General features: G+C 42.0%; 2 protein-coding genes and 2 long non-coding RNA genes across 10 annotated transcripts in view; 2 read left to right on the top strand and 2 right to left on the bottom strand.

Annotated features, from left to right (window-relative positions):
• The window catches only part of ORMDL3 (ORMDL sphingolipid biosynthesis regulator 3), a 33,178-nt gene extending 23,578 nt beyond the window's left edge, over positions 1-9,600 (top strand). For all 5 annotated transcript variants that reach the window (XM_081168722.1, XM_081168723.1, XM_081168724.1 and 2 more), the window contains 2 exons: positions 392-543; positions 2,187-9,600. In XM_081168722.1, coding sequence (XP_081024848.1) covers positions 392-543; positions 2,187-2,322 — 288 coding nt within the window. In that variant the 3' untranslated portion in view covers positions 2,323-9,600. The remainder of the gene's footprint in view (positions 1-391; positions 544-2,186) is intronic.
• Positions 1-25,139, bottom strand: part of LOC308572554 — a 79,163-nt gene that overhangs the window by 29,217 nt on the left and 24,807 nt on the right. The gene's annotated exons all lie outside the window — the stretch shown is intronic.
• On the bottom strand, positions 9,436-13,899 carry LOC308572561. The gene is made up of 2 exons (XR_014001811.1): positions 13,551-13,899; positions 9,436-13,036 (listed from the first exon to the last, which is right to left on the bottom strand). It is a non-coding gene; the product is annotated as an uncharacterized lncRNA (long non-coding RNA).
• Positions 15,989-25,139, top strand: part of GSDMA (gasdermin A) — a 30,840-nt gene continuing 21,689 nt past the window's right edge. Inside the window, exons 1-2 of one of the 3 annotated variants that reach the window (XM_081168689.1) lie at positions 15,989-16,965; positions 19,978-20,133. The gene's annotated coding sequence lies outside the window, so the exon portion shown is untranslated. The remainder of the gene's footprint in view (positions 16,966-19,977; positions 20,134-25,139) is intronic. The other 2 variants (XM_081168687.1, XM_081168688.1) reach the window with 2 other exon arrangements.

Genomic DNA, 25,139 nt, shown 5'->3' with positions numbered 1-25,139 from the left:
TCTTTCCTCTGCCACGTTTTTAAAGGTCGGTCAATAGTCCTCTTTGCAGCACTGCTTCTAGTGGACTTCAGCCAAGCACCTTAGATCGAGGGTTTGTAGTAGAATAATAATTCTCCTAAATTAGCTCTGTATCTGCACGTTTGCCCTCTTTCCTGCTAGGCTACCCTTGCTTCTCATTGAAAAGTGGTTATTCATTGGCTGTGCAGGAACCTTTCCTTCAACACAGCACATCTTTCGCAAGGACGTTGCTGCCTTTTCAACCGGTTAAATCGGGACCCGAAACAAGAGAGAGGAAGAGATGAGCGAAGTAGCCCAGAATAGGGACGGAATATTATTCCCCACCGCCATGTAGCCCTTAAAAACACACGTGTGTGTTTGTGTTTTCTTACAGAGCATGTACATTTTCTTACACACTGTGAAAGGAACGCCTTTTGAGACGCCTGACCAGGGCAAAGCCCGGCTGCTGACTCACTGGGAGCAGATGGATTACGGGGTGCAGTTCACCGCTTCCCGCAAGTTCCTGACCATCACACCAATTATACTGTGAGTGTAAAAGAGGGCTTGGGGACTGTACTGATAAGGCTAGGTGCAAATCGCTTCTGGATCAGGCCAGAGGCCTGCCAAGCCCATCACCCCATTCCCACAACGGCTAGTCTGATGCCTGCGGGAAGCCCGCAAATAAGAAATGTTGCTGTTCTCCATCAATGAGCATTTGGAGTCATGATGCCTGAGGTTGGCATGAAACCACATTGACTAGTAGCCATAGGTACTTACCCTCCATGTACTTGCCTCACCCTCTTTTTAAGGCTGTCTAAGCCCTGGAAAAGACCCTGATGTTGGGAAAGATGGAGGGCACAAGGAGAAGGGGACGACAGAGGACAAGATGGTTGGATAGTGTTCTCGAAGCTACCAGCATGAGTCTGACCAAACTGCGGGAGGCAGTGGAAGACAGGAGTGCCTGGAGTGCTCTGGTCCATGGGGTCACGAAGAGTCGGACACGACTAAACGACTAAACAACAACAAGCCCTAATGGCCACCCCCACAACTCATAGCAGGCCAGTTCCATAAATTAACTCCACACTGTGCGAAGAAATGCTTTTCAGACCCACAGAACTCCTTCCTATCCTTGTGCCCTTAGAGCTGTGTTTCCCAAATTTGGGTCTCCAGCTGGTTTTCCCCAACTACAGTTCCCATCATCCTTGACCCCGCTGGCCTTGCTAGCTTAGGGATGATGGGAGTTGTAGTCCAAAAACGGCAGTACCTTAACATTCTCTGGGTAGTGAGCAATACAATTTACAACGTTAAAGAAAAAGAAAAATCCCTGGAAAAATGAAAAGCTCTTCACCTGGCAGCCAAAGAATATATATAAGATGTATAAGACTGAATCAGGTGAGTGTTGGAGATGTAATGAGACTGAGGATACTTTCTATCATATATGGTGGACCTGTAAAAAGAGTATTGGGAAATAATTCATAATGAACTGAAAAAAATGTTTAAAAGCATTTTTTTAAAAAACAACAGAGTCCTTTTTGTTGGGGATAACTCAGACAGAAATTCCCAGGTGTTGCAAAAGGGTTATTTATATATGTCACTACTGCGGCTCATGTTTCGTTAGCCCCAAAATGGAAAACGAGCGAAGTCCTGACTGGCAACTTAAACTGATGGAATATGTGCAGCTTGTGGACCTAACGTATAGAATAAGAGAACAAGAAGAACATAATGTTTAAAGAAGACTGGAAAATGTTTATTGAATATATGGGGGGGGGGAATTGTGTACATATGAAAACGTGGGCAGCATAATTAAGATAAATTCAACAGTGCAAATAAGTTTTGATGGATGTAATAATGGAATACAGAATGGTTTAGTTTATATAAAATGTGCAAGTGTTTATGCTGTGCAAAATGAACCATGGAAAGAGAGGAAGGGAAGTCATTGATATTTTAAGGTTGTTTAAGTGAATATTCTAAAAGGTAAAACAGAAATTTAATAAAAATTATATATCCATAGAGAGAGAGATTATATGCATGATATAAAAATGTTGTGTGTGTGTGTGTGTATGCATGATACGGGCATCCAGCAAGCCTCCCTAGGAAGGGCATTCCATGTTTCAACTCTCAGCGTGGGCTAGTTGAGGGAATGGGGGCATACGCGATTCAATTCTCTCCTCCTTTTCTTTCCTCCGCAGTTATTTCCTTACTAGCTTCTACACTAAATACGACCGGATACACTTCATCATCAACACCATCTCCTTGATGAGCGTCTTGATCCCCAAACTACCCCAACTGCATGGCGTACGGATCTTTGGGATTAACAAGTACTGAGCCCGGGTGTCTTTTATATTCCCTTCTGGTGAGCTGTGAGAGGCCAGCAACGTGAGAACCCTGTTTCCTTCGTTCCGGCTGCGTCTTCAGGATACACTTCCACACAATGGCTCCTTTTTAAAAATTTAATTTCTTTTTAAAATGAGCACATGTTGAGCAGGATTCCAAGATCCGACAGAGAACGCAGACGGCTCAAACGAAGCTTGAATCCTGGGTAGAGTTTAGCTTGGAAGAGAGACAAGGGTTGGGGGGGAGCTTAAAACGTATTTATTATTATTATTATTATTATTTTATTTTTCAAGAATCTGAAAATAGATGCAGACAACACTGAGATTTGAAAGGTACTCATAGCTTGCTCTCTGGGTAATGGAAGACATCCAGCCCAGAAGGCTTGGACAGGTATAGAAAGGTAGGAGCCTATTGCAAGGCGATGTTTAGGATGATAGCAAATGCACTTTAATATAAAGTTGTCCCCTTGGGGGGGGGGGGATTTGTGACTTGCTCATCGAAAGGGCTATATCAGAAATTTTGAGATGCACACTAGGTATAGATTTCTTTGTGAGTTTGGAAACCTTAGCTGATCATTTATAAATACATTTTAATTATTTGGTAGGCAGTTGGGACAGATTCTCATTCTTTCTTGCAGGGGCATGAACCAGGTTCCCCCCCCCCCCCAGTTACAAAAGCAATGCTCTTCAGAGTCTTCTTTGAAAAGCCTTTGCCTATATATATATCTATGTCAAAGCTTTTCCCTCTCTGAGGTTGAGGGAGTGGGGAACTCCACATGGCAGGTTGAAAACACAACCCAGGGACGAGAAGGAAGAGGGAAGAAATGTTTTGACACTTGCCTTGCAGTGGTTGCCACATTTCGACAGTCGACAGCTGCCTCATTGTGGCGTTTCTTCTGGATGGGAGAGCCAATGGCTGAAAGACCGGTCTCTTGAGGCATGGATGGCTTATTTTGACATTGTATAGTGACGGCGGTGGAGAAGACACAAGATGAGGCCAAAGGCCCCAGGCCCCGTTTCCAGCATAAGTTGATTAGGGTTGGTTAGGTACCACTCTTCATTGATTCATTCGCTGATTCATGCCAGCACTGGGGTTCAGAGAGAGCTATCTTGTTGCTGCCCTCTGTGATGTCTAACTGAGATGTTGCTTGTTTCCTGGGCAGCCTCCACCCATGTGGTTTAATGGGCTTTTGCTTTAGTGCCCCACTGTGTCAGAATAAAAAACCCTGTATTGCTCTCTGTCACCTAGAATGCAGATATTTTGGTATACGTCTGACTGCTGGTTGGTCTGCTTCCTACACCAGTACAGCAAGGAGGGGAGGGTTTTTCTTCTGCTAATGGATTAGTAAGTGGGTTTATTTCTTTCTGATGCTTCTGTTGGATTGGGGTGGGGGAGAGAAACAGACTCTGAGAGCTATAATACATTATGTCATGTAATCGCCAACAGCCTTTTAAGGTGCTGGCTGCAATTCAATCATGCGGACATCAAGAAAAACGTGGGTTAAGTTTTGATCATCAAGATCATAGGTATGTGAGTTTGGTTCTTCTTGTCAATGTTGTGTCCTGTAAAAAAATAAAATACAATTTCCCTCCCCTTACCCACCCCGCCCCAGGAAATGCACACATTGCTAGCTAGGATATGAGTTTTATGATGGGATTTAAACAGCCCGAGTATTTCCTGGAATCTGTTTCTCAGGCTTGTTAGCTTGGCAACTGAAATGTTTCCTTACCCCACTAAACTGGGGAGGCATCTAAACATTTGAGGCCGGTGCCAATAATTCGTAAGCTGTTTTCCCAGCTTTAGAACTGTTTGGGACACTTCCCTGAAAGGAGGAGGAGGGCATTTTAAACACCACCTCTGCTTTTGGCAGTATCTAGAAGTGATGGCAGGGAAAGCCCACCTGGTTTCTCAGTGGCCACATTAGCAGTGGTGATGCTGTTGGGCTTTGCAGCAAGCAAAGGTTCTGGGTTGGGCAAAGAGGTTAAAAGCCTTCCACCAAGCCCAGTATCATTAAAGGGATGGGAGTTGCCCCCTTCTTTCTCTTCAGATGTCCTTCCCATTATCTGATTTGGTACAATCTACGTAATAAAACAGATGATTTTAGCTGAGGTTCCTGCATTGCAAGGGCTTGGACTAATTGACTCTTGGCCCCTTCCAACTCTACAATTCTATGATTCTATCCCTATCCTTGACCAGTGGTGCAAGGCAGCTCAACAGACAAAAATAAAAGCCGCTTTACACCTGCAGCAAAAAATGTAAAGGACAGTTAAGTGGCTATCCGGGGAGGCAATGTGTACTAAAGTCCACAAAGCTTCAGAGACAATGATGCAAGAAACAAAGGAGATTGAAAATGTGGAGGCAGAGGTGGTGAACCTGCGGGACCTCCAGGTGTCGGGGGACTACAACTCCCATAATCCATGAACGTTGGCCACGCCGGCTGCGGTTGATGGGAGCTGGAGTCGAATGGCACCTGGAGCATGTTTCCCACTCCCTCTATTGAAAGAGATACAGTGTGTTTGGCATTTGGCACAGCTGCAGCCAAATGTTGCTTTTGGGCTTGTCACCTGTATGTTTTAGCAGCCTTTGTGTCGCAGTTGGGACTAGTAATCTTGGAATTGAAGGTCAGGTTCTGGTGTACTTGGAGCTCTCCCTCCAGACACAACAGGGAAGAGTATCAGCCCTTGCAATTTCCTGTCAGTCAGAGACCTTCTCAGTTGGCCAGGTAGAAGGACCAGGTCCTGATGTCTACCTTTGGTTGTCTGACAGCAGGACCTTATTCCTGGTTACTCAACCTGATGGAAGTCATCTAGCCCTTGCCCTAGCCCAACAACTTGTCATGTTGTTGCCGTTTTGATTGGCACTGACAGTTATAATTAAGTGTAGGTACGTGAGTTTGTGAATTAGGAAGGCGATAGTAGCTTCAAAATTACAGACAGGCAATATATACCACTGTTGATGATGACTGGTGTGGACCAGAGCTTGTCATCTAGGCACAGAGAGGGAGGCAGGGTCTTCCCGGTGTAATTCTTCTCTGAGAGAAGCAAGTGGCCTTCCCTGCTCAAGACACCTGTCAGCAAAGTGGGCTAAGAGGATTAACATTGTAAGCTTTTCACCCAAATCCCCGCGCTAAGATGCTGAGCTGCTATTGACCTCCGTTAGAGCCTGTATTTTTTAACTTCCTGTCTAAGGCAACTTGAAAGCAAGGTCCTTTTTAAAATATTCATGAAAAAGGAAGAAAACCAAATTTAACGAAATGTGAAAAATATGCCGAGGCCGGGGAACAGACTCGGCATTGGGTTATCAGAAAAGTGGGGGCAGGGGGGGGATAGGCATTCTAATTTTTCTTCTTGTTGTGTTCAGTTCAATTATTAGCTTTTTCTAGCACTAGATCTCCCCGTTCTACCTCCCATTCTTTATTCTGCAGAAGCAAAACAGCTACTAATATGTCAAAATAATAGTGGAATGCTGAACAACCACTTACCAGTTTTCAGCAATTCAGTGGAACCAGATGAGCCCAGGTTAAAAGTTGAAATTCAGCAGCGATTTTAAGAAATTTTAATCAAACGCACAATTTTAACCCCAGGTCTTGCTTTGATGAGGAAACAATCTGCTTCAACGTAGATTTCTGCAATAGAAGTTGTGCTCATTACTTGATGATACGTGTAACTCAATATATGGATTACTTAAAGGGCTTGTGTATTTTTTAGCACTATTCCAATATATAGGTGGTTAAGGCCTTAAACACAGATCTAAGTTGCACTCTTCCGAAAAACAGAATGTTCTTTTGCAAGGGTATAAATCAGTACCCTACTAAAAAGGAAAAAATATAGAAAGAGCTCATTAGCACTATGTCTACACACCAGCCAATTTTCATGTCATTCATTGCTCTGCAAACTTCTGCTCCTACCACTTCGGTTTCATTATTCTGAGTACTGAGGGGATTGTTCAGAATAGCCCGTTCACCAGCCACAGTGCTCTCAAGGTATTCTAGGCCTGCCTTAGCAACCTGAAGTCCTTCAGATGTTTAGGATGTCAATCAGCCTCAGCCAACAAGGCCCAGAGCTCTAGGATGAAGGGAGTTGTAGAGCAACAACATCTGGAGAGTACCAAGTTGGGGAACCAGCTGTTCCAGGCCGTGTCTCCCGTTGTCAGTAAGAGTTCCTGTTACAGTTAAGCAAAGGGGGTGGGTTTAGCTTTATGAAAATCTAAACAAAACCCTTTTCAGTGCAAGCTGCCAGCTCACTCTTCTGTCAATAGTTATTGCTACTAGAAAAGTGAGCTCTAAGAAAGCTTACGTTGTCCAGGCCAAGACCATATGAGAGAATCAGCTGGCAGATTGTTCCTTTACATTAAAAATATTAAATACTGTGGAAACTTTCAAAACCCAGTGGAGATGAAGAGAGCCTGGGCTGTGGTCAATCCTATATGCTAATTTGCTGAGGACTTGCTCAGTCCTGGCTTTGTCAAACAGAGCAAGTCCAGTTAATATGGCGTGAAACCCATTTGTTTTCCATATTCCCCAATGAAGCTGCTTCTTGGTGCTGACACGAAAGTTCATGCAGTTTCCTTGTTGACCACTTTCTGTAACTCTATACTGTAGAAAGAGCTGCTTTGCTAAGTCTGGGCACGCTCCATAAAGAAGGTTTCTGTATGCTATAAAATTTAGTAGTTGTGGTTTGGGATGGAATTCCTCGGTGTTCTGTGGGCAGTAGAACTTATTAGAGAAGATGCACCATGCTATCATTTTTAATAATTTGGAATCCCTCCTGTTATTAGTAAATTGTTCCCCTGTGTGTGCCCCTAATGGAATCTCCCTGGTAGAGGGTAGTGGACATGCATAACTAAGGATGGCAGGGGCTGGGGAGGTAGAATTGTCTTGGCTGAGTTGTGTTTTAACCAACCCAGTTAGGTCCACTGTGCCTTTTACGAAGAGCCCCAAATCCGTCCTCAGTTTGCCTTGGGAGCAAACAGAGATTGAGCCCTTCCTGCTCTTCTAAAGGAGGTGCTGGGCGGGCGGGCGATAGCATGCTCCCTTTAATTCACTGTCCCAAAGGCCAATCTCTTCCACCAGCACCCTAGTAATCATTTTGAAGGGGACTCAGAATGCAGTGCACCATTTGCAATATTGTCTCTGGGCCACAAATCTCTCCCTACCCTACATGGCTTTACGGATAAATAAATGCTCTCCATCATTGAAGTGGTGAGTGGAGAGGATGGGATTTCCCACACAAATGTTGCATGTGAACACATTTCTCCTGGAATAATTGTAGGTACCAAGGCTTCTTTGCCCAGGCTGGTATAATTAAGGTATAAAATGCATCTCGAGCCTGGTGCATCTCAGAGACTGAGCAGAAAGGCCATGCACTGTCTAGGGTTTCTGTTGTCAGGTTCTGTGATAAGTGCAGGAACAATCTGAAACATGGGCCTGTGGTGGTCAAAGCTTCAAGTTATACTAAAATCACGCTTGGCATTTCCCATGTGTATGCAATAAAAAAACTGAGGTTTACTCCCTCTCCCCTATGCTACTATCCTGCTGAAAATTACCCCTCTGTGAAGTTGTCCCCCCCCCCAAGCTGCCATTATCTGCAAACAGCAGCTTCAGGCAAGAAGTGGGTTTTCAGTGATTATTGAAATTTGGTGATTTCATCATGGTCCCGATCTGGAATCGCTCCCTCTCGCACACAAAATAAATAGATTGTAAATAAAAAGACACGGGAAATCTCAACATGGGATTCAAGGACTTAATGTAGCATTTTGATAGAAAGGAAATATGGAGCCTATCTGAAACAAATCAAGGTTTTCTTGTGGCTTTTGATGGGGACTCTATGGGGTCTGTGCACGCCCAGAACAATGCACAGAGCAGCCTAGAGAAGAACAACCCCTCTCCCAGCAAGCAGCTTGCATAGCATGCAGGTTCCACAGAGCAGAGTGAGTAGCTGTGTGCTTTGTGCCAAGTCTGGAGCCAAAGTGCTGGCAGATACCTAGAACAGGTGGACCTCCTGGTCCTGGTGGGCACCAACTCCCATCACCCTTGACCAATGGTCAGGGTGATAATGGGGGTTGTAGTTCAGCAGTACCTGGAGGCCTGCAGGTTCCCCCTCCCTGGGCTAGAACAGATGATCAGGGCAGAAGTAGTTTCTCAGTGTAGCAGGTGTGAAAGATTTGCAGCAGAACTGGATTTGTTATTTGATGATCATCTAATGGTCAACAGAGTTGCTAGTGTCCCTATTCAAATTGCCTGCAGTTCCTTCCTCCAACTGGCACCTAGGGTGGCTTGGTGAGTAGGGAATCTGTGCCTGAACAGCTGTGCTCCTGGTTTGATCCCTACAACAACAACAACAATACTGTTCCTGATCATGAGAGCCTCTGTAGCAGCAGAAGTAATGATGGAACATGCAATCGCACAATGGTCCACTCAGAGATCAGTGGAAAGGAAGCAACGTCTTTCCAAGTTGCCACAAGAAAGTTTTGCTCGAAATAAGTAGAACTGGGTTGTGGGGCTGCAAATGGCCTGCTCCCACCCAGATTTTTGCACCAGGTAAAGCATAGTATCATATGGGCAGGTCATGTATATGTGACCATGCAAGGAACAGTGTAACAATGATTAAAGGGTCCCTGCCAAAGGGGCATATGTAGCATTTCTGGAACTCCAGAAATGGAAGGAAAAGGGAAAAGACCAATGAGCTCTTTTCACGACTTAACAGCAAGGTGCTGTGTTTACTGCAGGAGCTAATACTTTTGGGTTTAATTGCTAATTTGGCATCAATTGGTTGGTGAGGTCTAGGTTTTTCTCTTAGCTTTATAGGCTGTTTACTTCATAAGGGTTTAATTTTTAAAAAACAACAATAATTTAACTATTTTAAAGGGATGGTAGTAAGCTCTTTAGGAGGCATGGTAGCTGAGTTGTTGCCACAAACTGCATTTTATGATATGTCTGTGGATTGTTCTTTAATTGTAGTGAATTAACCTATTGTATTGATTTACCATTATCTGTGAAATATAATTTTTAGAATGTGAGTGTGAATGTTCTTTTCAGTGAGCGTTAAATGTTTTACACCTTTGTGTCGAACATAGAATTACGTTTGTGTTGGGGTTTTTTAAAAAAAATCTTCTTTTGTTTCTGGATTTGCTCTTGTTTTGTTGAGTACACGTGAGAAAAGAAAACTTTCATCTGGAGAACTTTCTAAGACAAAGTGTGAATATTATTTTTATGAGTCCTTTCTACAGTATTCAAAGACAAACCAATTAAAAAAATCAGTATTCATGTAATATATCTTGTATGTATTCCTCGAATCTGTACAAATATAAGGAAAGCTCTAATGTGTCAATGAGCACTGTCCTGCTCTTCCCCTGAGTAGGGGAGGATGCCTGAAAAAGACAATGGTGTTTTGACATTGTGTTGAGGGTTCTTGGCTGCTTCCAGATCAGGGCCTTTTTGAGTCATTTTTCATCCTAATGAAAGTGACGTGGGAAACTGCCTTATACCGAGTCAGATCATTGGCCCACCCAGCTCAGTATTGTTTATACCAGTGTATCCCAAACTTGAGTCTCCAGCTGGTTTTGAACTACAACTCCCATCATCCCTAGCTAGTAGGACTAATGGTCAGAGATGATGGGAACTGTAGTCCAAAAACAGCCGGAGACCCCAAGTTTAGGAAACACTGGTTTATACTGACAGGCAGAAGCTTTCCAGGATTTCAGAGAGGGGTCTTTTTCTAGCCTGACCTGGAATTGCCATAGGAGCTTCTCAATGCAAAGCAGATGCCCTGCCTCTGAGGTAAAAACAGATGGGCCCAACAACTCTTCCCCCTCACACATTTTTTGGCAACTTGCTTGCTCTGTCTCTCTACAAGTCATCACCATTTAACACACACACAAAAATCAAGGCACAAAGCACTTGCACATTAGTACCCAATTTTTCAAAATGTGGAAAAGTAACCCATCCAACACAAGTGGTAGATGAACCTGTGAGGAAGGAAGGAATGGCAGACTTGCTGCAGCCTTACTGAATGAGGAGATTTGTTGCTGGCACAGAACATCTGAGGGAATCAAGAAGAGCATTGATAAAGACCACCGAAATTTCTCAGGGGAAAGGAACGCCTTTCGAGTTTTCGCTGGGTTTTCCTGAAGAGCCAAATTTTGTGGTGCGCTTAAAGGTTCCGCTGAGGAAAATTGCCTTTCAGTCAGGCAGCCAATATATTTTTATTCTGCCAGGCTTTTAAGATTTTTTAAAAACTGCATTTAAATTATCCTCCTTTTTATGCTGCCTTTCAGCAATCCCTTTAAGATATTCTTCTCAGTTGTTATTGTATATATTTGTTGTAACCCACCTTGGGTCACTCTGAGGGCCAATAGGCAGCATATAAATGTTATCTTACAAGAGCCCAAGTAATTATTTTTTTTGGGGGGGGGAGACAATAAAAATAGGCTTTACTTATATTTTAAGTTTTAAATTGATAATAAAAAGTATGAAATGCCACAAAGAATGCACAATATTATATTCTTGCTCTTGATCTTTCAGGTTTAAAAGGAAGAGGCAGTTTAGAAACTGTTATTTGGTATAGACACACCTCTCCAAGAGAAATTAATAATTGGAGCTGCTGTTGTAGTTAATAGGCAATTACTTATTCCACACTAAAGAGTCATTTTGTCAACATTATTCTATGCACGGAAAATAAAAACAAATACGTTACAGTTGCTATCAAAAGGAGGCACCCTTCTCCTAGCTTTCGGTATAATGAGCTTCTCAGCATGACTATATTCAACCAAAACTCTTAGGAATCAACTGTCACAATGTGAGTGAAAACTTTATAAAGGCAATGATGCTAATAAGAAATGAGACAACATACTATTTCAATGCCTGCAATCTCCCCATCAATTGCAGGAGTTGCAGATATTAAGAGTAAATTCATTAGCTTAAAGCCGCCATTCTTTAGTCTGTCAGCATAACTATCTCAAATGAATTATGAAATTTGAGTGAACAGAGTTAGGTTTAGGATGATTCAAGTTCCAGGACAAAATTCTACTCCAGCTCAAGATACTGTATACCTATGCAAATTTCCTCACCATCGTGCACCTAAATGATCACGACAATGTGCAAATGCCTCCTGTGAAATATGCTACGGTTTGAATTCTTCAGAACTTATCAGCTTTAAGGGAGAAAATCGTAAAACCTCGGGGACAATATGCTGATATTTATAAATAAAGCAAATCTTTCTTTTTTAAAAAAATTAATGTTACTACCCCCACCATTAATAATAATAATAATAATTTATTCCCAGGGGTTGACAGCCTTGAGCATGCTCAGTTCCAACTTTTCTGTAGAAACTTTTGGGCCACCAGGTGGCAGCCACATAAGCATATCTTACAGCCACCAGTAAGAAGAGTTTGGATTTTAAATCCCGCTTTATCATTACCCTAAGGAGTCTCGAAGCAGCTAACAATCTCCTTTCCCTTCCTCCCCCACAACAAACACTCTGTGAGGTGAGTGGGGCTGAGAGACTTCAAAGAAGTGTGACTGGCCCAAGGTCACCCAGCAGCTGCATGTGGAGGAGCGGAGACGCGAACCCGGTTCACCAAATTACGAGTCCACCGCTCTTAATCCCTACAAGTAAGGCAGATCCTCCTTGCCTGTCACTTCCGGTCCATCTCACTCACCTTCCAAGTGGGTCACCAACTTCTAAGAATGAAGAAGCAGTTGCTGTGTCCGCTATTTTTCTACACACACACACACACACACACACACACACACAGCTATGGCGCTCTGCCTCTGCAGAGTTACTGCTGTGGACCATATGTGCAAAGCTCTCAGACCTCACATGAAAAACCCCAGATGACAGATCCCATTATAGTTGGCCACTGGCCATGCCCATTGGGGCTTATGAGACTTGCAGCCCAGGGACTTCTGGCAGGCCATGGGCTAGCCTCCGCTGTTCTATACCAAATGGAGGGTCCCTTATCCTGTACCCTGTTCCCACTTCCCAGGTTCTTCCCCTGGTGCTGCAAAGAAAGAAGGATGGAAACTTGACCCAGAACTCTCCTTTTAGGAAAGAGGATGCACTGCAACATTTTGCTGCCCAGCCCGCTACCTCCATGTCCATGTCATTTTCAGTAGGCCTGGTCAGTTCTGCACAGAGCATTCTTGCACCAGACATAAATTTTCAGTTGTGCTGGTCTTTCCCTTCTTGTTTCCTGGCGGTGTCTTGTTTTGCTGCATACGCAAAAGACAAAATCAATCTTCCATCTTCCAACACGGTACGAGTTCGATTTTTCATCATCCCTTCCACAGTAAGGCAATGAAATAAAAAATATACATGAAATGTCCTATCTATAGTTCATTTGTTTGTTTGATACATTTTTATCCCACCTTTCGTCCAGGGTGGTGTACATAGTTCCCCATCCCCCATTTTATACTCACAACAACAGGTTAGGTTAGGCTGAGAGAGGCAGTGATTGGCCCAAGGTTCATGGCCGAGTGGCGATTTGAACCCAAGTCCATCCAGCACTCTAACCACTGCCTCAGGCCGTACTTCTGTAATTGAGGAGATAATTTTGCTTGGTCCACAGACCAGAATTGTGAAATCGGGTGTTGCAGTATCAAGGCAAACCACCTTATTTCCCTATAAAAATTATAGTATGGGAGAATGTGAGCGAATGTTTCAACTGAGCCACTTTTGAAAGGACAAAGTGTCAGATGCCAAGGTGGCTCAGTAAATTGACCTCCCATAATTGCTGATGGAGAGACATCACCTAGCCAACAAAGGTCCGTATAGTTTAAGCTATGGTTTTCCCGGTAGTGATGTATGGAAGTGAGAGCTGGACCATAAAGAAGGGTGATCGCCGAAGAATTGATGCTTTTGAATTATGGTGCTGGAGGAGACTCTTGAGAGTCCCATGGACTGCAAGAAGATCAAACCTATCCATTCTTAAGGAAAATAGCCCTGAATGCTCACTGGAAGGACAGATCCTAAAGCTGAGACTCCAATACTTTGGCCACCTCATGAGAAGAGAAGACTCCCTGCAAAATGGCCTGATGTTGGGAAAGATGGAGGGCACAAGGGAAGGGGACGACAGAGGACGAGATGGTTGGACAGTGTTCTCGAAGCTACTAACATGAGTCTGACCAAACTGCGGGAGGCAGTGGAAGACAGGAATGCCTGGCGTGCTCTGGTCCATGGGGTCACGAAGAGTCGGACACGACTAAACGACTAAACAACAACAATTGCTGATGGCAAAGCATTGGGGAAGTGCTATATGAAAACAAGCAGTACAACAGAATTTCCTTCCTACTTTATAACATTAAGAGAATTGCTGGGGAAATAATGCAATTGCAAAATAATGCTATTTTACAGCAGTGATTCATGTCTTCTGTATCACTTCTCCCTCACAATTTTGCCAGCTGACTCGTTTTCTTCTTCCTCTGTACTAGTCAAGAGTCTATTTTACACCATTTATAAAAATGTCATGACTTAGCATGGGGGGGGGGGGCGAGAGAGTTGATTCAGCTCACATTTAAATCCGAATGCTGTATATCAAATCTGCACTTTCCAAAATAACATGATAGCTTAAATTTCCACTAAATGGATTTTTTGTTTGTTTAAGTGCCATCGTACAAGTATTTTTAAATGATTTTGAAAGGCGTATGTAAGAAAACACTTTGCCACAAATGAACAGACTGGTTAAAAATCACCTAAATTTGCCATTCATGCTGCTAAAAAGGTGTTGGCTAGAAAGGTAATAGTGGACCGCAGGGTTCAGCCAACCCAACGTGTCACTGAACACATCAAAACACTCTTTTCGGACAGAGGAGTAGCACTGAGGCAGCCAACGTCTGCAGAGTTTGCACTACTTTTCCATTCTGTGACTCCCAAAAATGAGATATTGTGACTTGCAAAACAAAAGAAAATAAAAAGCAGCAGAAGGAAAACAAAAGAGAAAAAATGATTTTATGACCATACAATGTGGATCAACAAAGAGTAGCCTTTCTAAAGTAAATGCCTAGTGTGGAAGCCTCCTTTATTAGATAAACAACAGCTAGGTTGAAAACAATGGTTATTGAGAGAGTTGGCAGGGACCTGATTGATTCGTTGCTGAATGATGTACACATGCATCCCCCCCCCCATTCTGCTGTTGCCTTTGGCCAAACAGGCATTGGAAGTTGGTGTGGGACTACGAGAACCTCTCTGACTGGAGACTGGAGGCAAGGCTGGGATGAGCTAAATTTGTTGGTACAATGATAGCCCTGCTATATTACTTTCTACTCTGTTAGGGTGGGGGGAAACCCCTATCATCATTAGCTAACTCTAGTAACCTTGCACAGCAATTCTTTCCCTGAAGTGAAGCAAGATTTTTATTGTAACTGCTATAATCCTTTTTCTTACCAGAGCCAGAAAGAGGGATTGTGAAATCACTGCTACAGTTGATGGTAGCTCAAAAGCCCAAAGTTTCATCAGTGTGGGAAGAGGAGAAGTGGAACTAAAATGCACAGCATTGAGATAAAGGTTAACACCAGCTTGGTCTTACTTCACTGCTACTTGCTGTGATTGATGGAAGTATATAATTCCTAGATTTCATAAGCATGGAAAGAGTGAAACCACATTTCACAGTTGAAATAATGAGGGCGGTGAGGGGGGGCGTTTCGAAAGCCTGGTATCAGCACACTGTGCTATAAATGCAAGCCAGAACTGGAAGGGCAAAGCACAGAGGCCAAGACAACGGTACCAGTTTTTAAAAGTGATCTATTAATTCCATCTACTCCAGAGCTCTCGGTCATACAGCACATTCAGGGATATAGTTGCCGAAGACAGTTATTGCATCAGCCTAGTAGCACAGAGGGATAGCAGAGAGCGGCAATGGTGGACTGCTTCTTTTGGCTTGCTGCAGACATTTTGCCCCCAAATATCTCTTTCCTTAAAGTTTTTACAGTTTTCCTGCCTCTAGTCCTCCAGTCCTCTCTCTCTCCATTTACTCTGCCCAAAGTTAAGTGGCAGGCAAGCTGTTTGGCCTGATTACAAGGCTTTCCAGCCTTATTGGAATGCCGTTGCCCTTTCTGGAAATTCCACGATGCAATTTGAGCCTGTTCATGCTTTGCTTATTTATCACAAGCTTCCAAGTAGATAGCTCACCTCTTGGCTTCCCAAAAGCAAAATCTTGTTTACCAGAGATAAGCTGCTAAAAGCTATCGATGGCTAAGAAGAGCGTCACTCATTTGTTCAGCTTGCGATTACATTAAAAATAGTAATGTTATATGGATAATAAAAGTATAAGGGTAATGAATACATGAGTATCAGACATATTGTACAAAATAATATCTGGCTGATTATGGTCTCTGCCTCTTATTTTGGGCAGGGACCTGCCCGCTTCTCTGTGATGCTTGCTTTGGAGAGTGCTAGGTCCTCCTCTGAAGAGGATTTCTCTAGGAGGGACACTTCAGTTACGGAGTGTCCAAATCTGTACAGATTTGAAAGGTTCAGAATGCCATCTTGTTTCAAAGTGCTACACCATCCTAGGAACACGTAGACCAAAACTTGTCCCTTAATCTCAGAAACAAGTCCATGCCAAATTTGGTTACGATATCCTAAGAGGTGTTCCGAATGCATAGACAACAGACAGACAGACAGATTGATTGATTGATTTATAAAACCTTTCCAAAATATAGAGATAATATAGAAAGATTAACATTTTAGTCCCTTAGAGTTAGGAATAACACTTTCCGTTCCAACATTTCTCAGTAACTTCAAGGGATGCAGACCCACAGAGAGAATCAAGCTCCACCCTCTGCGCCTCCAGCCATTTTAAAAATCTGGGTTTTCGGCTTTATCCAATTGATTTAACACCGATGAGATAAGTGAACAAGCACCCTCCTACATCTGCAGATATTCTTGAACTACAACTTCCATCCTCCCTTAGACCATGTTGACCTGGGGCTGATGGGTGTTGAGAGTCTAACCACAACTGGAGGGTCAAGGGATCCCTCTAAAGATCTCTGTATCTCAACACCTTTTGAAATTGAGCTAACCTGTTACAAACAATGGTAAAACCTTAAATCCTTATCACCTTACTTGCTCCTTCATTTATTCATCTGTCAGCATGATTGAATAGTGAGGGACAAGTCTGTCAGTTTTCATTTCTCACTGCATCTGATTTTTCTCCACATTAGTTTGTGATTTAAAACAACACTCTAATGAAAATTTATCAGCATTCTAGTGTAAATTTCTCCTAATGCTGATATTTTGTATGCATTTTTTTCTAATGTACATACTATTGCAAAGTAACTTCTCCGTGTGTGTTCAGCTTGAGCATTTTTTAAAGAAATTGCAAATTAGGGAAATTTGCTTTAAAGGTGAACTGATTTAAAAGCAAAATTAGGTAAATTTGCTTTCAAATGTGAATATATGTTGTCCTCCTCTCTAGGAAGTTTGACAGTATTAGCCAAGAAGACTGTCACAGGCAGATAATTTAAAGTAAAATTAAACCAAAGACATTCAAAATCTGCTGCAAAAGGAAGTTGAGTTCCCCCTGCTTATTGCAACAGAAGTGTCAAAAACAGAAGACATGATACGCAGAAGTAGTTGCGATTGCTTAAAAGCAAGGAACCATCCTTTTCTGAAAATTCGCTGTCCAAGTACAGGAGAGGTAAGAAATATTCAGAGTTTGCAGTAAGAGATTTGGGGGGGGGGGCTGGCCTTGAAAATGTATTAGCTGTTTCTTTGTTCAACCTGCTGTTGAAGCAGAGATCCTTGTGATTCTTGGTGGCAGGTTCTCTGTGGGTTTCCCCCCAGTGACCAGTAAATGAAGCAGCAGCAAACAAGGGGGATCACTTTTTCTTAAATGTTGCAGTTGATAAGGTTTGGGTTCTCTCATCACTCGGCAATCTCAGTCTGTGAAAGAGACTACTCAAACAGATTGCTGAAGAGGACGCAAAAATTAGCCATCTGGACGGCTTCCAACATATTTAAAAACATAATAAAATGCATAGTTTAGAGATTCCGGACCAAAATTTTTGAAACTATCTCCACCATCACCTTACCCAGATCCAGCCTTAGCGCTCCTATCCATGGAGCCTGGTACTAACTTCATCCACCATGCATAAATCTCTTGTGTTTATGCTACTTGCCACAGCCAGGAAGACAGTGGTTTCCCACTGGAAATCTGACTCACCGCCTTCCTGAGAGGAGTGGCTAGTGAAAGTATGGAGCAATTGCACTGTCAGAACACCTGGCACACAAACGGAGAGTTCTTAATGGTTCATCAAGAATAGACCACTTTCATTCGACTTGGTATTGAGGCATCAGGCATAAGCCTGCATTTTATTAATGTTTGATCAGGACTTGTATATTAAAGAGGGCTTAGATTTTCAAAAGTAGATTTTCAAACGTTTCATGCCAGGCAAGAAGGCTAGCTGCTTAAGAAAACAGTGTTTTCCTCCTCTTAGACAAGGGGCCCCTTTTGATTGATAGCAGAAAGCAATTCTCAAAGTCATAAAAGCTGAAATTACAGACTGAGTAATGACACTGACCCTACATGTTACAGAAGATAACAAAGGCAGAGATAAATATAATTAGGAATGGGCAAATAGTAAAATGATACCATGGGCCTCTCTTAAACCTTGAGCTGTATTTTCTAAGGCCAGAGGCAAATGGGGAGAAGCATCTAGCTGACAGAGAAAGAGAGGCTTTTTTGGGAAGTCTTTTTAAAACTGTTTCTTTCTTAAACTGAGAGAAAAGGCAACTGGCTTGGCTGGGGAAAAAGAAGCTTCTTCCTATTTTATTTTGAGGCTGGAAAGGAGGGTGAAAGGGGGAGGTGTAAACTAAAGAGCCTTCTTTAAAAACTGTTTTTTTTACTGAGTTCCTTCCTTTCTACTTTGAGAAGCTTTATTCTTTTAAAAGGTTACCTATGATAATGTATGAAATATATTAGCTTAAATATATTGGCTTAAATGTAATTATGCAAAGGATTTAACAAATGCTAGAAGAGTTGTATTTATCCTGGAATTAAGTCAGCCAGCAGTTTAGCCCCCCTGCCAGACAGGAAGACGCCATCAAATGCTGTCCTGATATATTAGCTGTCAGACATTTGTTTAGAAACCTTCAAATGAAGGATATCTTTCAATGTTGATGTGAAACTCAAGATCCTTGACATATGTTTAAGATAAAAATTTAAGATTAACCATTTGTTTTAGAAGGCAATAGGGCAGGGAGGGCAAGAGGTGAGCTGGTAATTAAGATTCCTTGTTGAGACACATGTAAGATATATTACTACTTATTTGTCATTTATAGATGTAACAATATATAGCTGTTTGTGTTCCATATAAGGACAGGAGGATGTGGGTGTATCTTTTAGGATTGGATATAGCAATCAGCCAATAGGAAATCCAACTAGGCTGATTGGACAGAGGCAGCCACAGGAGGAGCAAAGGGGGCTGGATTAAGGGAATATAAGGGCTGGCCATAATGGCAGGAGCCAGGCCAGAGCTTGGTAACCATATACCACTGTGCCTCTCATTTATTTGTCTGACAAATAAATAATTATTTTAATTTCTCTATTGCTGCGTTGAATATTTCATTCCAGCTAAGCGTTAACCACAAGCAGGGTGCTACAGTATAACACTCTCTATGTTAACTCGCCCACACAGCCCACTAAAGCCCCTGCTCCAGAGGTAATGTGGAGAGGCTTTATTGAGAACTAATTTGACTCACCTTTCTCTTATATGTGATAAATCCTGATTTCCCCCTCCCCTCTGTATTCTCATTTCATTTGTCTATTTTTACATTCATTATTCTTACTGCATTTTGTATGTGCTTATGTCAATAAGCATTCTGTATGAAAAATGATGACGACGACGGCAACAACAACAACAACAACAACAAACAAACAAACAAACAAACAATGTTTCTTATTGGGGTTTTAAAAAAATAATAATGAAATATTAAACAATAAAAGACTTCCCTATGGAGAACTGCCTTCTGGTGACTTGGGGGGGGGGGTCAGATAACGCCATACCCTCCATCATTTCTCTGAAGAAAATAGGGACGTCTTAAGGAAAAGCGGGACACTCTGGAATCAAATCAGAAACCGGGACAGCTTCGGAAAATCCGGGGCTGTCCCTGGAAAATAGACACTTGTGGATTCTGTTACTTTAATATTTTAGAGTTGGGCACAACAGTTTATATTCCAGCATTTCTCAGTAACTGTAAGGGTTGAAGATGCATTGAGAGAATCAAGCTCCAAACTCTGTTAGCTCAGTCTGCTTTTCTAATCTGATCCCCTGCTTGCTAAAAACTGGCTTTAGCGTGGATAACAAGCACTCGCAGATTTTTTGGACTACAGTTCCCATCATGCTCATTCATGCTGGCTGGGGTTGATGGGAGCTGGAGTCCCAGAACTTTTTTGTACTGACTGACTCGCTCAAGATTCTGTTATGCAGCGCCTTTTGAAAGTGAGCTCTTCTGTCCTAAACAATCTTAAATTCTCATTATCACCCCATTGGCTCACCTCCCCTGTCCCCATGACGGATTTGTGAAAGCATCCCTAGGAAACTTGGCAGCATTAACGAAAAAAGGAGTGAAATAAAGTAGTGGGAGTAGCTAGCTCCCGGAAACAGAAACCGAAACCAGAAAATCATAATCTGCTTTGATCCCACTACAGTATTTGCAGCTGAAGCGTGAAAATCAACAGGAAATACACAATTTCTGAAAGCCAAGAAACCAGCCTTTTGCCTTTTCTCAAAAATTGCTGTTTAAGTACAGGGGAGGTAAGAAGCGCTGAATGTTTCTATGAAGAGGTTCATTCAACAATAGATCGGTGGGCAGCTGGGTTATTTCTCTGTTGCTTTTTTGTTCGGCTGAAGAAGGGATCTCTCTTGTTTTTAGGGACGGGGTCTCAGTGTTTTTCAGTGATCAAAAGGAAATCAGGGGTGGCTGCTGCTATGTTTGTGGTTATCTGATCCCTAAATAGTCTCAGACTGTGGAAGGATTTATTCAGATGGATTGTTGAAGAAGCAGCAAAGAAAGAAAGAATAAATTAGAAGCCAGTGTTTAAGGTGCCTCATGGGTAGCCTGAAGCATTTCCTTTTACGGTAAATTTCTCTTTCAGAAATGTTCTCGTTCCTCCGATTTGTCACAGGGTGGAGTCAGACAGTGCTGCTGTAGTTCTTTTCCCAGTGTTAAATTCAGTTTTCCATGTTTCTGCATCAGTTTGTCACTTTTTTAAAAAAAGAAGCCTAATAAAAATTCATTGGCATTTTTAAGGCAAACGTCTTTTAATTTACACATTTTGTATATATTTTTACCCAATCTACCCATTTTTGCAAACATTTCCCCCTAATATTTTTGTATTTTGTATATAGTTTTAGTCGTGTTTTGGTTTGCTTATTATCACTGCTTTTTCCTGGGGGGGCGGGCCAGGGGTACGCATACCCATAAACATTTTGTGAATCTTTGTACTTTTGTCCATTTACTGTATTGATTTTTCCCAATTTGAACTATAAAATGGAGATTTTCTTGAGTCAAAATGAGAGTACACCTAAACATATTTTTGGAGGGCGGAAAAGCACTGCTTCTGTAAAATCTGAACTGAACCAACTCTTTTCTCCATCCAAACCACAGTGGCTAACAGCAGATTGCAATTTAAATGTCCTACAGACCAATCCCATGCATATCCAGTGATTTTTTCCCCCAGGGAGTACTCAAGGGTATGCAGTACCTGCACCTCTTATTGTTGTTGTTAAAAAGTGTTTCACTTACTGTAACAACTTCATGGTGAGTACCGGTGTTGATTTGGCATTCTAACATCCCAAATGAAAATAAAAGTGTTTCTTGATGTGACATCAGCTGTAATGTTAATACTGGGAAATTAGTTAATACCAAGAAAAAATGAATGGCAATTTAAAGTTGTACAAGTACCTTGCACTAGCCAAAATGACAGAATTAATAAGAAATGCTCAGGCAAAAAGGTAAACAAATACCATTCCACAAACAATGTTTGGTTGTGCTTCGATTAATTTCATATATATCATGGAAAAACTGATTAAATAAATGAAAACAGATTATTTGTAACTTAGAGTGTCAAAGCCACAAAGAGATGGAAGTCACTAATACAGCAGGGATTCAGACTTGTTTCACAGAACAGAAAGTAAGTTGCTGTTTGGCTTTAAGGGAAGAAAGACAAAAGAAAAACAAATGCAATTACTTTTTATAGAGTATTTAAATCACTGTTTGCATCCCCTCATTATCATTTGTGCTGTGGGAGAAAAGAAAGGACACTCTGTTAAAAGGGAAAATTATTTCATGTGAGAGGTCTGTCAGGAAATGCTGTTCCTAAAATGCATAGGCATATACACATACACACACACACAAAACAAAACAAAAAAAAACTGTTATAAAATTTAAATCCCATGGGGGGGGAGAAACTACTCAAGAGAGGAACTCACAGTGGGAGTGCTTTGATATTTACCTGTGAAAAGAATTTGGCATGTCCAGTACTTAACTCTTTTGTCTTAAGTAACCCCTGGAGCAAAACACATTAAGGATGATTTCCCTCAATGGTTCCAAGTTTTACATAAGGAAATTTGTATAGGTTTCACGCTCTCCAAACCTTCTCTCTCCCCCCTCCTTTCTCTCGCTCTCTCTTTTTTGTAAGCTGATCTAGCCTCTGTGCATGTGCCGAGTTCATGTCTCAGCAAACCTTTTATACCATTGAAAATGTTGCATCTTTTGGCTCAATTAGAATAAGGAAGGGAAAGGTAAGGAGTAGATTTTTAAAAATAGGGTTAGATTTTAAAACACACACAAAAAAAAGAGAAACTCAGTAATTCAAGTATTCACCAAAGCTAGCAATTGCAGCCCAAGCAAAGGAGTGCTTCCTTTATGTACAGGAAAGGGCTATCATTATTGGTCATTTTATCTGGTCATTCGCGGAACAATCAACCGCTCTCTTATTTATGAGTAAAAATGGCCAGAGAGTTAGAATTCATAGGATTTTTTTTTAACATTCTCAGTCATTTCAGCCTTACCATTTGCAGACAAAATTTTCCTGCCCTTTATTTACAGGATTGGTCAAGGCGCATTCTACTTGACTATTCATTTGTATGTGCTTAAACTTTGAGTAGACTTTTAAGTCTGATTTTTGTAAATAATAGACAAAATGATAAACACTGTAATCACTCAAATGCCTGATATCACCAGTTCTGCTTCAAACATCACAAGCAAATCTGGGCTGAATTTCAGCTACAAATTGGGAAAGTTGAAAGGGACCTGGGGTCATCTAGTCCAACCCTAAAATACAGGGTTCATAGCAAGATTTGTACTACCAGAAACACACACATACTTATGTACACAGACACAACTGGGGAAGAGATCACAAGCCATGCGCCTATCATGTACTAAGGAAGAGGAAAATAAAAGTACCCAATTCTATACAGAACCCTTTTAGCAGAACCCTTTTAGCAGATCTTGAAGCTAGTTTGAGTGAGAGTTTACTTCCTTAGACTAGAGAGTGAAAGTTCCTAGATAAATTATCTTTAAAGACTGAAGTGAACATTTTTCCTAAGATAGGGAGAGGATCTCTTATAAAGCATAGTTAAAACAGCCATAGATTTGATTTAAAAGGAATACAAAAGTGACAATTTTTCCTGAACTTGCAGAGGAATAGTAAGCCTAATCTATGCCCCCCCACCTTTGCAGTTTCCTTTAAAGGAAGCTTACTCGGGAGTAAATTTACCTGGCACAGAATAAGAAGGAGAAGGGAAAAAAACCCTGAAAGAGACAGAATGAAACAAGGGGGGGCATTTTCTAAGAAAAGAGGCCAGGACGTCTTATAGAGACTGATATCAGGAGCCTTACAATAACTCTTCTGTCCAACCAAATCAAAGTTAAAACTGGACTCACATATTTTTCTTAGAAGGAACACCATACTTTCATAGGCATATGCTTAATGAAATACATACACTGCATTTTAGCTTGAGAGAGCAGTTGGCTCAACTAGGCTTTTGCAGCAGAAACATTAGGTTAACTTAGACTGGAACACAGGTGTACTCACAAACTCAAAAGTTACAACACAACATCATTTACCATTAGACTTAAAATCACCCTCCCCACTGAAACTAGAGAAAGGAGGTGGGGTAATCCTCCTTTCAGAACACAAGTAGCACGTATACAGGATTTTACCACTTGGGAGAAAAACTCTCTTTTAGAGCCTCTTTAACAAACATTTGCACACTTCATTCTCAATTTTTGTCTTGTTTAAGATTGATAAGGCTTCAACATGGCTTCCTTAGATTTAGAATTGGAGCAAGCTTGCATTTTTATTTTAGATGGTACATTTAAGATAAGCAGCTGCTGGATGTTGCCTAAGTACAATTTAAACACTGGAAAAACGTTTCTTAAACACAAATTGAAGGGGACTGTCAGAGTCCAGGCGGGAAGTAAGCACCAACTGGGCTTCTTTCCCATCAGGAGTCTGTGGGTTCATTTCTTTTGATTGAGGTGCACCCATTTTAAGAATTTTTAATAGCGCTAGCTTTTACTTTTATACTGCAGTCGGGGTTTTATCCCCACTTTTCAGGAAACACAATAAATAACCCACAGTACACTCAATTTGGACAACTCCGAGAATTTGTACTGTGACACACCGCCGTTCGTCTGGCCTGACTTACTAGGCTGGTACAGCTGTTGGCCTTTCCTGGCTACTAAGCTAACAGTGCGGTCAGCGATCTCAAACCCCCCCCCCTTTGGTCATTACTCAGCCAGGGAGCCCACAGCAACCTCCTGCCTCTTACAATCTAACCTGAGAGTTCCCTACTGGACGCTTGCATAGCGCAGTGCCAGATTGGGACTCAGAAATGACAAAGAAGGAAAGGAATCAGGTGCCCTTGCTTTCTCTGCTCACAGGTCATCTCTAACAAAGATCGCCATGGCAGAGGTGCGGCTACACCTGGGAGTTAAATAGTTTTCAGTACAGAAGAAAAAGCACGACCTTTTTCTGGGCAAAACTCCGAAGGAATAGGTCGGCATATAGACTGTAGAAGGGAAATGAAAGAAGTCACACACAACTTTTGCCTGGGCATACTCCGAAGGGCTAGGGCTGGTGTTGAGATTGAGGGGACAGAAAGGAGGAGAAGGCAATTTTTAGATGAGGAAAAAAGTAGAAATTTTAGATTTGAAGGGAAAAGGAAGAATTAAAGAATTTTGGTTGCTGTGGTTTAGAGACCCCAACCCACTACCCGTGTTTCCTACTTAATACTCACTTCCGCATGCGCTGTTCCTGGTGATCCCACGATGTCTTGACTGGTTGTTTAAGGCCGGCCTGATCAAGCTTTGCTTCCTCTGGTTAGCCCCGCTGAAACTCCAGTTATTTCCAGACCCTGGGACCGATGGAAGACTGGTTATTCCTCCTGGCAAACTGCCTGGTGCGCGCTGGATAACCAGTCCTTCCTCGTTTCCAGAATCCGGGTAACCAAAAGTCCCTTCGTGCGTGGTCACCATCTGTTGTAAATAAAAATATGCCCTTTTCCCTTATGGGGTATCCAAGAGCCCATATAGAGTCCTTACATAGGTTCCCTATTGGTAGGAGAAAATAGCAGAGGCCAACCAGAGAATATTGAGAAGCAAAGCAGCTAGTAAGCTTGATCTTTATTGATCTGTTGCAACAGGGTACTCCCCTCACACGCAGGAGAGGAAGAGGACCCAGAACAATGGCCTGCAAGGCCTTATAAAGACTTTTGAAATTCCCATTCTCTAGATCAAGACCACCCCCAGAAACATTATGCATACATCACAGAAGGGGTGTAACCTAAGACCACCCCTCAGATA

This window comes from Podarcis bocagei, assembly GCF_964188305.1.
Source record: "Podarcis bocagei genome assembly, chromosome: 13".
Lineage (NCBI taxonomy): Eukaryota > Metazoa > Chordata > Lepidosauria > Squamata > Lacertidae > Podarcis > Podarcis bocagei.
This window is presented reverse-complemented; position numbering and strand designations above follow the sequence as displayed.